General features: G+C 46.9%; 1 protein-coding gene across 1 annotated transcript in view; it reads right to left on the reverse strand.

The window, feature by feature from the left end:
- Positions 1-1,980: 1,980 nt before the first annotated feature.
- Positions 1,981-12,362, reverse strand: part of Coq9 (coenzyme Q9) — a 17,234-nt gene continuing 6,852 nt past the window's right edge. Inside the window, exons 4-9 of the mRNA XM_005345589.2 lie at positions 6,823-6,965; positions 6,524-6,608; positions 4,995-5,099; positions 3,673-3,828; positions 3,201-3,254; positions 1,981-2,747 (exon numbers count right to left, since the gene is read on the reverse strand). Of these exons, the coding sequence (XP_005345646.1) occupies positions 2,712-2,747; positions 3,201-3,254; positions 3,673-3,828; positions 4,995-5,099; positions 6,524-6,608; positions 6,823-6,965 (579 nt within the window). The 3' untranslated portion in view covers positions 1,981-2,711. The remainder of the gene's footprint in view (positions 2,748-3,200; positions 3,255-3,672; positions 3,829-4,994; positions 5,100-6,523; positions 6,609-6,822; positions 6,966-12,362) is intronic.

Consider the following 12,362-nt stretch of genomic DNA (forward strand, 5'->3'; position numbering starts at 1 on the left):
TGGTCTACAAGAGCTAGTTCCAGGACAGGCTCCAAAGCTACAGAGAAACCCTGTCTTGAAAAACAAAAACAAAACAAATAAAAAACCCTAAACAAACAAACAAACAAAAAAAACGCAGAGAACAAGAGATTGCTGGGTGCCCAGTCTCAACTGCTATATATCTACAACTAATTCAACATCTGAGGCCCAGGGATCATTGTGGAAGAGGGAGTGGAAAGCTTGCAAGAGCCAGAGGAACATTAAGTTTGCCATGAGATAAAGTCTCCTAGAAAAGTTAGAAACACCACACATGATGAAGTCCCACCAACAGGACTGCCTAAAGGAGACATGAACAATGACACCAATGGACATTTTAACACGGAAGGGGGAGGGAGCTCAACTCTACATAGACCCGGAGGTGCTGCAAGTGGGAGAATAACCTTCCTCAGGGAAGGGCCCTGCAGTGGGTTATCCAACAGAGTATCAAACGCCCTGAGATCATATAAATAACGTTATAAGGCCTGAGCAGGTTGTATTTATGTATTAGGAATGTGTATGACAATAACGATGTATTAGGAATGTGTGTGACAATAACTAACAAGACAGGACATGAGTTTGAGAGGTGCATGGAAGGAGTGGGAAGAAAGGGAAAGGGGAAATGATGTGACTATAATTTTAAAAATAAAAATTATAAAAATAATTAAAAATGCAACAAATAGGAATACAACGAAACCCTTTTTAAAAATGAAGTTGTACACAGATAAACAAGAGGGCTGACCCAAGTGTGTAAAACGATTTATGTGCGAGAATGAGGACCCAAGTTCCAATCCTCAGAGCTCATGGGAAGCAGGGCACGGCAATGCAGGGCACGGCAATGCAGGGCACGGCAATGCAGCGCTGCAGTCTTAGTGCTTTCAGCTGGAAGGTGGAGAGAGAGGAACCCCTGGAAGTGCTCCACCAGCTAGATCCTGTACAAAGGAAATTCTCAGGCCAGTTGAAGTACTATCTCAAAGACACACACACACTCACATTCAGCTAGAGCGCTGTATTTTACTATGTATGTGTATGTACATGATGGTGTCAGCACATGATGTATGTAGAATCAAAGGACGTGGGAATCAATCCTCTCCTTCCACCAGGTGGGTCCCTGGGACTGAACTTAGGATGCCAGGCCTGATTGCTAGTGCTCTCACCCACTGAGATGCCTCAAAGGTCCCCAAAGTATGCTTCAGCAATGATACACACACTTCCTTTCTACTCTTGCTCGTCCGATGTTCTTCTGAAGATACAATGTTCTCCACGTCTACAGATCTGTGTAGCTGCACCTGAGGAGTTTAAACAGGCCTCACAAAAGCGGCAGCTGCTCACACTGAGGCCCTTAAACAGAACCCCGAGGGAGCTACACTCAGAGGGCAGCAGTTACTAGAGAAGAGTTTGCTGAAACGAGTGACATTTCTTCCTGCGATAGAGGAGGCCTGCTCCATAGCACACACCATCCCAGTGAGCTATGAATCACATTTGTCTGCTGAGCGAGAGGGATGCTAAAAAGGATAAAGTGTAATGGCTACGGCAGTAATTCTATGGGATGGCAAGAGGCAAAAAAAGAAAAAAAAAATCAGAGGTACAGAAAGAGCCCGACAGAAAGCCTATGAGACAAAACCTGAAGCTTGACTTTCCCCATCAGTTGACTTAAACAGGAAAACACAGCAGAAGACAGTGCTAACCATGGGGTAAAGGAAGCCCAGCCAGCATAGAGGACTATGAAAGCGAAGGACTGCCCTTAGAGACCAAGTGTAGACAAGGGAGCTCATGGCCTGGGGAGAGTTTTTATCCTTGTTTGACTGAGAGAATACTTAGGTCCAGAATGCAGAGCTGTCACAGTGACCCTGAAGGTATAAGGCAGTGCCAAGGCCAGAACTCAGGCCTCTTCCACACACTACTGTCTACTGCTGGGGTCTAGGATACTTAACATTGTCTAGATGGAAACTGGACAACAGGAAATTGTTTCAAACATATTTATTATTTTTATAGATTCTAAATACACTAGTGACCTTGTGATGCATTCTGGTGTCTGTGATGCCAGGCCTGGGATCACATTTCTGGCCAGGCTCAGCATGACTGTCCAGAAGGCACCTGTCTCAGGGGAGGCAGCTTTCTGAGGGGACCCAGACGAGCAATGGTCAGTCGCAAATACCTCTGTGAGCACACTGTCTGTCCTGCACTGGGGAGGAGCTGCTGCTGTGTGGTGGTTTCTGTCCCTGGCTGTGAGCTCCTAAGAACTTTTCTCAGGAGATTTTGTTTGAGACAAGCCTGGCTTTGAATTCTCAATCCCGCTGTGGCAGTCCCCTGAGTGGTGAGAATATAGGTTACCATGCCCAGCTCCCAGAGAGCAGTTCTAAGGTCAAGGCATGATCAAGATGCCTGAGACCATGGCAGAGTCATGCCAAGTTTCTGTGGCTTGAAAGCTTGGATTTAAGTCTCATTTTTCAGTCACACAGTTGCAATGCAGAAAGGCATCGGGGGCCAGGTTTGGTATTAGGAACTGAAGAAGTGGCCTGATTCCAGATTAGAACAGGAGCAAGTGCACTGTGATTTCCGGCCTCATGGCTATCATCGTAACGCCAAGTTCTTCCCTGTGCTCTGGTTAACATCTTGTTTGATGGATGGCGTATCTTGTCAAAGCCCGTCATACGTACCGCCGCTCCTTCCAGGTACGCGGGTTCCCCTTTCTCTCATCGGCGCTGGTTTAGACCTGTTAGGTTCTTGAGCTAACACAGGGACAGAAACAGAGAGAGTGGTGAGGCTTGTCTTACCTCTAAGGCTACAATGGGAATCCCTGGGTTATTCAAGGTAGTAGGTACAATTATGACACAGATTCAAGCATTCTGGGGACCCAGAGGCAGAAGTGATTTTTTTTTTTCTATTTTGAGAAAGCTTGTCATATAGCCAAGCTGGCCTGGAACTTTTTATCCTCCTGCCTCAGCATAATGAGTGATGGAATACAGGTTTGTACTGCCTCTCCAACCAAGCTCTAGCAACTGTTTCCTGATGCCAGCAAAGACGGGGTGGGGTATTCATTTGAGAATAAGATACCAAGACTAAACCAAGATCAGCTTTATGCAGCTTGCAAGCCAAAGCTATGTGGGTTGGTGACATGTTACAAACAGCCCAGGACCAGAGTGGAGTGGGAGGCAGGCAGTGGTGAACTGGGCAGGACTTACCGTGACCGCTGCACCCATCAGTCCTTGCACCAGTGCTTCTCCAGTGGACTTCACCTAAGAGGGGTCTGGGTCAGATTCTGTTAAGCCCCTGAGTGAGCTCAAAGGGGAAACAGAAAGGACAACTGAGGAAGCCTACGAGCCCGACAGTAGAGTCAAGATGGATTAATGTACTGGAAAAGAGCCTATGGACAACTCAGGCACAGACAGACAGAGCAGACAGCCTCAAATTCACAGAGATCCACCTGCCTTTGCCTCTGAGTGCTGGAATTAAAGGCGTGCACCACCACCACCTGGCAGACAGTAGACTTTTAAGGGCTAACATGAGGAAAAAACTGCCAGCCTCTTTGGGAAGGCCTTTGGGACTGTCAGTTAAGAACAGGAAGCAAGAGAACAGCCAGGTGATCACGTGTGGTTTTTGGCCAACAGGGTGTGCCTACTGAAAAGGGTTTCCAAATGTCTAGTCCCCAACTACCTGCTTAGCTGTGTGGCCCATGTTCATTGCATCATTAATCCGGTTTTCCAGGAAACGCCAAGTATCTTCAAAGTCCGGGGAGGAGTCCTGCATCATCACCAGCTCTGTTGTGTTGTAGATGCCAGCCAGCACCGCACGGCGGGTGTACCAGTTAAACTGCAGAGAGACCCACCCAGCAGGCAGGAAATCACTGCTCTGTGCGCAAAGGAAGTCCTGGGTTTTTCTCACTTAAGACCTCAGAGACTCCCAGGCTCCCTCCTCATTTCCTCTCTCTCTCACTGCACACATGGCCCTCTGGACACCACTACTGCTCTGAACTTGGCTGGGCATCAAAGCTGTCTGTGAGATGAAAACTGTAAGCTCCTGGTCCCAACCTCCTAGGCTGAGAGTTAGAGAGTGTGAATTAAACACTAGGAACCAGGAGGTTTTAACTAGCAGCCAAGGTGATTTGACTGGTGAAGTGTTGAGTCCTGGGGAGGGTCTACAATCCAACAGTCACGACTAAACCACATGGGGAGGGCTGCCGCAGGATCAGGGACAGGTTATAACATCTGGATGAAGCTGAAAGTTCGAGTCCCCGGTGACTTCTGCCAGCTCTGGAAATTGCTCTTCAGAGGACTAGCTCAGCTACCCAGTGCTTTATTCCTTTAATTTCTTTGCTCTCTAATTTTGTTTTCCACCATCTCTGTTGGTGGTATATTCCCACACAGAGAAAGTTTATTAAAGCACTTCGTTACAAGTATGGAGGGAGGATGTATCTGTGCACCTTGCCATCCCTGAGACCTCAAAGTACTATCACATTTTAATTTCCTTTATGAAGGTGTATATATATATATATATATATATATTTTAATATCCCACCAGAAATATGGAAGCATTTAACAAGTCATATTCTTCCTGGTGCCTCCTTATAGAGGCTTATTGATCTCTCAGCAAAATGGGTCAAGATGGGGGAGGAGTTTCTTTGAAAAGCAATGTTTCAAAGTCAGTCTCAGCAAATGAAGACACGGGGGAATCTGCTGCAGAATCTATGTCTCAGGAGACTGAGGGGAAATGGTTATGATAGAGCAGCCCTGTCATAAGGCCCCAAGATCTGTGCCCCCTCCACAAGCGGGAGGGAGAGTCAATGGTTCATGCTCAAATGCTGGTCACCAGATGACAATGATCCACATGCCACTCGGGCTCATCAAAGACCTGTCTTCCTGAGATGGGAATAACACTGCTGTCCTTCCAGACTTTTCATCAAAGAAATTTCACAAACTTCAAGAAACACCTGGCCCAAGCCTTTGCTAGCAAGCTATGGGCCTACAGAAAATACTCACATCAGTGGACTGGTCCCCAGCATAGTGCCACATGTCATCCACCATGGTGGTGAGCAAGTTCAGGCTGGGCGGGATGTTGTGAGGAAGCAGGAGGATGCTGAGGGCCTGAAGAACAAATGACAGAGGAGGAACTGCATGCAGGAAATGGCAGCACACAGGACTCACATGGGGGGGGGGTGTCACAGGGGACAGTCTAGTTCTTGCTCTTTGAAACTCATTATGGGTGGATGTAGCAGCAAGAAACCCTGACTAGAGGTGATGGGGCCAGGGGCATGGTTCTGTCCTAAGATGACCTAATTAGAGTCTCCGGGCCAACATTTGAAACTGGGAATAGTGACAGCTGAAGGGGTCACTCCTGTACAAGAGTCCTGGAAGCAAGGATGGAAAGGGTACCTCATTCAGTCACAGTAGATTCCTGTTCCCACAAAAACAAATCTTCCCAGTTGACACTAGTGCCAGAACCAATCTGAGAGTCTTCCTTAGCAAATACCAGCTTCTCCAGGCCCGACAGAACAAGCTCTCGACACTTTACCAACTCTATAATCCTCTGGGTTGGCGAGAGGTCCTTCACTAGCGGGAAAGTGTTCACTAGCAAAGGGCCCAGAAGGCAGCAGTGTGCTGACTCAGGCAGGCAGCTGACACCCAGTACTGCTCTGCTCGGGCTTTTTTTTTTTTTTTAATTTTTTAAAATTTATTTATTTATTGAGGATTTCTGCCTCCTCCCCGCCACCGCCTCCCATTTCCCTCCCCCTCCCCCGATCAAGTCCCTCTCCCTCATCAGCTTGAAGAGCCATCAGGGTTCCCTGACCTGTGGGAAGTCCAAGGACCGCCCACCTCCATCCAGGTTTAGTAAGTTGAGCATTCCAAACTGCCCAGGCCCCCCCAAAGCCAGCACGTGCAGTAGGATCAAAAACCCATTGCTATTGTTCTCTGCTCGGGCTTTATGAGCTCTAGGTGGTCAACGTCCGTCAGCTGGCTGACCAAGGTCACACACTCAAATCTTCCAGCTGGATATAGGATACTGGGTGCTTGAGTCATCCTCATTGCTGATGTAATTTTTAACTCAGAAAAAGGCCACACTGTGACATGCTTCAGAAAGGAGAAAAATGGAGGCAGTCCTTGGAATGAATACTCCTTTGGCAAGCATTACCCTAGCAATATACCAAGAAGCCTAGTACTCAAGACCTGAAACACAACAACACTCAATGAGTAATGATGGCTGATACAAGCTCCTGACTGTTCTGACCTTGCTCAAGGAAGACTGCTCTTCCTTGAAGACCTGATGGCACACTCAGGCTACTGGGTCTACCTGTGATATGAACTAGTATGCATGGCCACTCACAGGTCCAGGATCTTGAAGTCGCTCCCTATGGTGCGCCCTAGCAGTAACCAAGCTCTGCCAAGTGTGCTAGGCTTTCCTGGCCCTATGGTAAAGACTCATGAACTAGCTTCTCAGCAGTGTACATGGTGAAGGGGTGGGGGTGGGATATCATTACTGTTGCTCTGGAACTTTAACATGGACTGTGTACCCGGGGCCAGTGCTCAATGTAGGGGATCAGCATTCTCAGTCTGGTTTCCACTGCATCCCTCAGGAACTGGTCTGTCTTCCTCTTCCTGGAAGAGGGAAAGAAAACAGTATGTCACTAGCTCAAAAGCAGGGGCAACACTGCCTACTCAGAGCAGCGCCTGAGGAAAACTGTCACTCAGGCTGCTGATTGTAGACCCATCTAAGCTGCGGGGTATTAGCACTGCTCTCTTGGTGTTTCTTGTATCCGCATCCTGGGGGACAATTGCTAGGGCAAGAGGCCCACTCCATGCTGTGACTTACTCTGCCTGGCCCAACTGCACCAGCTTCTGCTCCTCTTCCAGTATGTGGGTAAGGCGAGCATTGCACTGGGTAACAAAGTGCAGAATCAGCTCACTGCCGTCACTCCCAAACATGCTGGCTGCTGCGCTGGAGAGACCCAAGGACTATAGGAAAGACAGCAGAAAAAGTGAGTAAGCATATTGGGGCTGAAAGCACAATTATCACAACACCTCTTTCCTTAACAGGGACTGGATTTTCAGTGGAGACCCCTGGCTCTCGCTCTGAGCTCATGTGATTTTAGGGACCAGCATTGGTCCACCGAGCCCTTTAGTTTATGCAGAGCATGGCTCCAGGCTTGCGTGCTGGAGTTCAGTGCCTGGCTCGGGTGGTGGTGGGTGCATGACCAAATACAGAAATCAGGAATCTACCTTAGGAATTTTGCTTAGTATGGAAAGGTTCTAGTTTCATTTATGTTGCTGTGACAATACCCCAGCACTCTGCAGGCAAAGACAGGCGGGTCTCTTGAGTTTGAGGCCAGCCTGGTCTATAGATCAAGTTCCAGGACAGGCTGGGTTACACAGAGAAACATTGTCTGTAAAAAACAATCAAACATGGAGGCTGGTGAGATGGCTCAGCGGTTAAGAGCATTGCCTGCTCTTCCAAAGGTCCTGAGTTCAATTCCCAGCAACCACATGGTGGCTCACAACCATCTGTAATGAGGTTTGGTGCCCTCTTTAGGCATACATGCAGATAGAATATTGTATACATAATAAATAAATATTTAAAAAAAACAATCAAACAAACAAAACAAAAAAAAAAACCCAGAGCAACATGGGAAGAGTTTATTTGGCTTCCTATTCCAGGTTTTATATACAAGAACTCAAGTAGCTAGTCTTTTCACATCTACAGTCCAGAGCAGAGAGAGACAAGTCTACCCACCCTAGTTGCTTGTTTGATGTTGCTTAGTGCCCAGAGAGCTTTCTCTGCACTTACAGTGAAGAGCTCATCTCATGAAATGGTGCCGTCCACATTCACCTCAATTAATAATCCAGACAATCCCCCAGAGGCATTCCCACAGGCCAACCTGATTTAGATCAATTTCTCAGTCAAGGATTCTCAGGTGACTCTAGGTTGTGGAAAGTTGGCAACTAAAAACTAAGCATCACGGGAGGGACAGTCCTCTTTCTACTGGACTGCTGCTCCACTTCAGCCCGCATGGGAGCCCGCTGCAAAGGAGCCCAAAAAGAACCATGCAATGATCCCCCCTGGTAAACACATCATAGTAACACCGACTGTGACACTGGACCAGGCTCCTTTGGACTTTCCTTCATTACAAGGGTCAAAATACCCCTTTCTATCATAGGCCAGTTAGAGCTGAGCTGTAGCACTGAACCTGGGGCTCTAGCCAACTCTGCTCAGAGAGAATACTCTCTTCCTGACATGCTTCTTTCACCCAGAGCTCCAGCACAGTGGGCCTGACAGGTTCTGTCTTTCAATCATTCAATTACTTTTGTAGGGTGGGGATCAAACCTAGGGTTTGTGCACAGTAAACAAGCATTCGGCCACCGAGCTACAGCCCAAGCTCCTGTCAGATGTTTAAACACAATTCTTTCCATTAGAACCACTGAGGAGCTAAACAAGTCAGAGACGGCCTTTGTTTTCCTGATCCATATTGTTGAGCATCTACTGGAGACAGGAACAGGAACAGACAGCAGGAAAGGAACAAAAGTATGTTACTATGACTTCCTCCTGCAGGGCAGGGGAACTGCTGCCTCTCTTCTGCCATGAAGGAGAGAGCAGCGGTGCTGACATGAATGACTGCAGGCCGCTGCACACATTACACACACCATCTCACCGCCTCCGCGTACTAGCGGGACAGGTTGCGGCTATATTTCACAAACCAGGAAACTGAAGCTTACAGTTCTCACTCACAAACTGAGTTGGCGGTCTATAGTTATCATGTACTCGGTATGAAAGAAGGTAAGACGAAAAGCCAGTTAACAGAGGGTACCGTTTCGTTCAATTTTTCCAAACAATCCTATTAATTTCCCTCTCATTTGTGAAATCTCTATCAATTTGTTACCTCCCCCAGAAATTTCTGCTTCCTCCTATTCCTTACCAACCTAATGTTCCCCAAGCTATCACATGTACTCTGAAAAGAAATCAAAAGCCATTCTGTGGGAATTCCCTTAATGTTTAGAAACTAAACCCAGTGAGTTTGAGACTAGTCTAGTCTACATAATGAATTCCAGGATAGTCAGGCTATATGGAGAGACCATGTCTCTCTCACACACACACACACGGGGGGGGGGGGGGAGAAAAAGAAAAAAAAGCAACGCTGTCTTCTCCAATAATGTGTAAGGCCACTCCTTCCACCCGTTTTCCAGATCTTGCAACTCTTGCCTTAGGAATCTCATGGTTTTGATTTTGCCTGCCACCTTCTATTATCTCCACCCTCTCTTGTGCTTCATTTTTCCCCCATGCTCAACTTCCATCCTGCTTCTGTGCTTGACACAGTCTTCTCTACTTCCTCAGTGTCACAGCCCCTTCCCTCTGACTTCTGACGCAGGACCCCAATAGCAATCACTATAATAGCTGATTGCTACCTGTGGAGGATATCTTTTGTTCTCTCTCCAGTACCGAGATGCTCTAACCCAGAGCTACTCCCACACCCTCCCTTCCTCCCCAGCCCTTCTCTTGATGGGCTCTCAATACATAGCCCAGGCAGCCCTCAAACTTGCAGCAGTCCTCCTGCCACAAAGTCCCATGTGCTGGGGTTAGAGGTGTAAGGCACCACATAAAGTGGAATTCTCTGCGCTTTATGCTCTTGCATACACTCACATCCACACACGCTACAATACTCAAACAGCCATCTGCAGTCCTCCTTGCTTTTCTGGTGCAGAACCATTATACAGGCTCGATACTTCCAGCCTGGAGGAGGGACGGCTGGAAACAAACCAAACAGTACAGAAGACAAAATGCTAGGCCCAGATAGTGAAGTGCGGGAAGAAGTATATCCCTGCCCCCTAGTTTCTGCATAGAATCAGAACAGCTCTCAAACTTAACAACATTAAGCCTAAGGCCAGCGGATGGACCAATCTCTGGAGCTATGTATCCACCTTAAAGTTCACTACTATACAGCTTCATCTGTCCAGGACAGTGAATAATGTTTACTGGGTATTGAAGACAGACAAGGCACTTCGAGACACAGGCACAGGCAAGGACTTTCTAAAAAGGTCCAAGAACACAGGAGACAATCAGAGAATTGACAGACAGGATTCTATCAAATTAAAAAGCCTTTGTATAGCAAAGGAAACAATCATCAGAGTGAAGAGACAGTCTGCGAGGAAATCTTTGCTAAGGACATGCAACCGATAATACTTAGCATCTCTAAACTCCAGCTCCTTCACTCAGAGCGGGCAGTAACACTACCGCCAATTCAGCCATGGCTACGAGGAGGGACTGGTGCCTTCTTGGCAAGGAGGCGCTGATGAAATGCTGGGACATCGGAAGATAGGGCTGTCACAGCTACATGTCACTAAGATGATGTGACAAACGGCAAAAAATCCTAGCTCATCAAACTCTAAGTTGCCTACAAATCTGTCGCAGTCATCAACTACAGTCTGGATGATCAGGGTGTGGTAGCACAGACCCTCAATCCCAGCACGCAAGGCAGAGGAGAAAGAAAACCTTAAATTCTAGCCGGGCGATGGTGGCGCACACCTTTAATCCCAGCACTCGGGAGGCAGAGGCAGGCGGATCTCGGTGAGTTCGAGACCAGCCTGGTCTACAAAGCTAGTTCCAAGCTTTGTGTTCTCCAAAGCCACAGAGAAACCCTGTCTCGAAAAACCAAAAAAAAAAAAAAAAAAAAAACCTTAAATTCTTCAAGGACAAGCCTCTGGACCTGGATTCGAGAAGGTATGTATTCTGTGCTCTCAAACATCAGAAGCTAAGACAGAAAGACAAGGCGCCATGCACTAAGGCTCCCAGGCAAGAAGCTGGAGATAGGTAGCAAGTCCGCAGAACCCCTCTGCGAGGCCTGGGTGTAGCTGTGGCAATAAACACAAAGCCGGCACAAACAAGACGAAATGAAACAACCCCCCAAAATTAAACAAAAAACAAACCATGCAATCAGTAAATACATTAATGAACTGAACACAAAGTCCTCATGAGAAAAACACAGACAATCAATAAATACTTGAAAAATATTCTTTTTCTTTTTTGGTTTTTCGAGACAGGGTTTCTCTGTGGTTTTGGAGCCTGTCTTGGAACTAGCTCTTGTAAACCAGGCTGGTCTCGAACTCACAGAGATCCGCCTGCCTCTGCCTCCCGAGTGCTGGGATTAAAGGCGTGTGCCACCACCGCCCGGCTTGAAAAATATTCTTAACTACTGGAGAAGTTTTGAGGGCTGGGGAGATGCCTAGTGGTTAAGAGAGCTTGCTCTTTTCTCCAGTTCAGTTCCCAGCACCCACACTACTCAGCTCACAATCTCCTCTGCCTCTGGCTCCAAGAGATCCAATGCCCTCCAAGTGACATATATACACATACACACACACATACTCACTCTCATAATAATAATAATAATAATAGCCGGGCGGTGGTGGCGCACGCCTTTAATCCCAGCACTGGGGAGGCAGAGGCAGGCGGATCTCTGTGAGTTCGAGACCAGCCTGGTCTACAGAGCTAGTTCCAGGACAGGCTCCATCCAAAGCCACAGAGAAACCCTGTCTCGAAAAACCAAAAAAAAAATAATAATAATAATAATAATAATAATAAATTTTTATTTAAAACAAAACTGCTTTGAGGGCTGGGCATGCACAAATCTACAATCTGAGTTCTTGAAAGATGAATGCAGGAAGATCAGTAGTTTGGAGTTCAAGGCCAACCTCAGATATATACAACTCTGAGGCCATTCTAGCCAACATCAGACTACTTTAAAAACAAACAAACATAAAATTGCTTTGAGAGTCCACCCTACCCTGGTCAAGATGGCTAGCTTCAAGAAAACAAGTGACAAGAAATGATGTCAAGGACATGCAAGAGAAATTTGGGGAGGACTTCACTATGAAACTGTAGCTGGCCTGGAACTGTGTAGTTCACTGGCCTCAACCTTGTGGTGATATCCCTGCCTCTGCCTCTCAAGACCTGGGATTACAGGCATGAGCCACTGTGCCTGTCGATAAAGACGGTGGGGACTTCAGACACTGCTGGTGGCAATGTAAACTAGTAGAAGCACTGTGGAAATAAGTATGGAAGTTCCCAAAATACTAAAAAGGAACTGCCATGTGATCTAGCTATACTACACAATGGTGTATACCTCAAGGAGTCTAAGTTAGTGTTCACAGAGAAAATCACACATTTATGTTTATTGCTATATTACTCTCAGTAGTCAGGATATGGATCTAGTCCTGATATGCCCATTAACAGATGGATGGATAAAGAAATTCTGTTAAGTATATACAAAAGAATTATATTCAGGGGCTGGAGAGATGGCTCAGAGGTTAAGAGCATTGCCTGCTCTTCCAAAGGTCCTGAGTTCAATTCCCAGCAACCACATGGTG

The sequence above is a fragment of the Microtus ochrogaster genome, chromosome 4 (assembly GCF_000317375.1).
Source record: "Microtus ochrogaster isolate Prairie Vole_2 chromosome 4, MicOch1.0, whole genome shotgun sequence".
In the NCBI taxonomy this organism is placed as follows: domain Eukaryota; kingdom Metazoa; phylum Chordata; class Mammalia; order Rodentia; family Cricetidae; genus Microtus; species Microtus ochrogaster.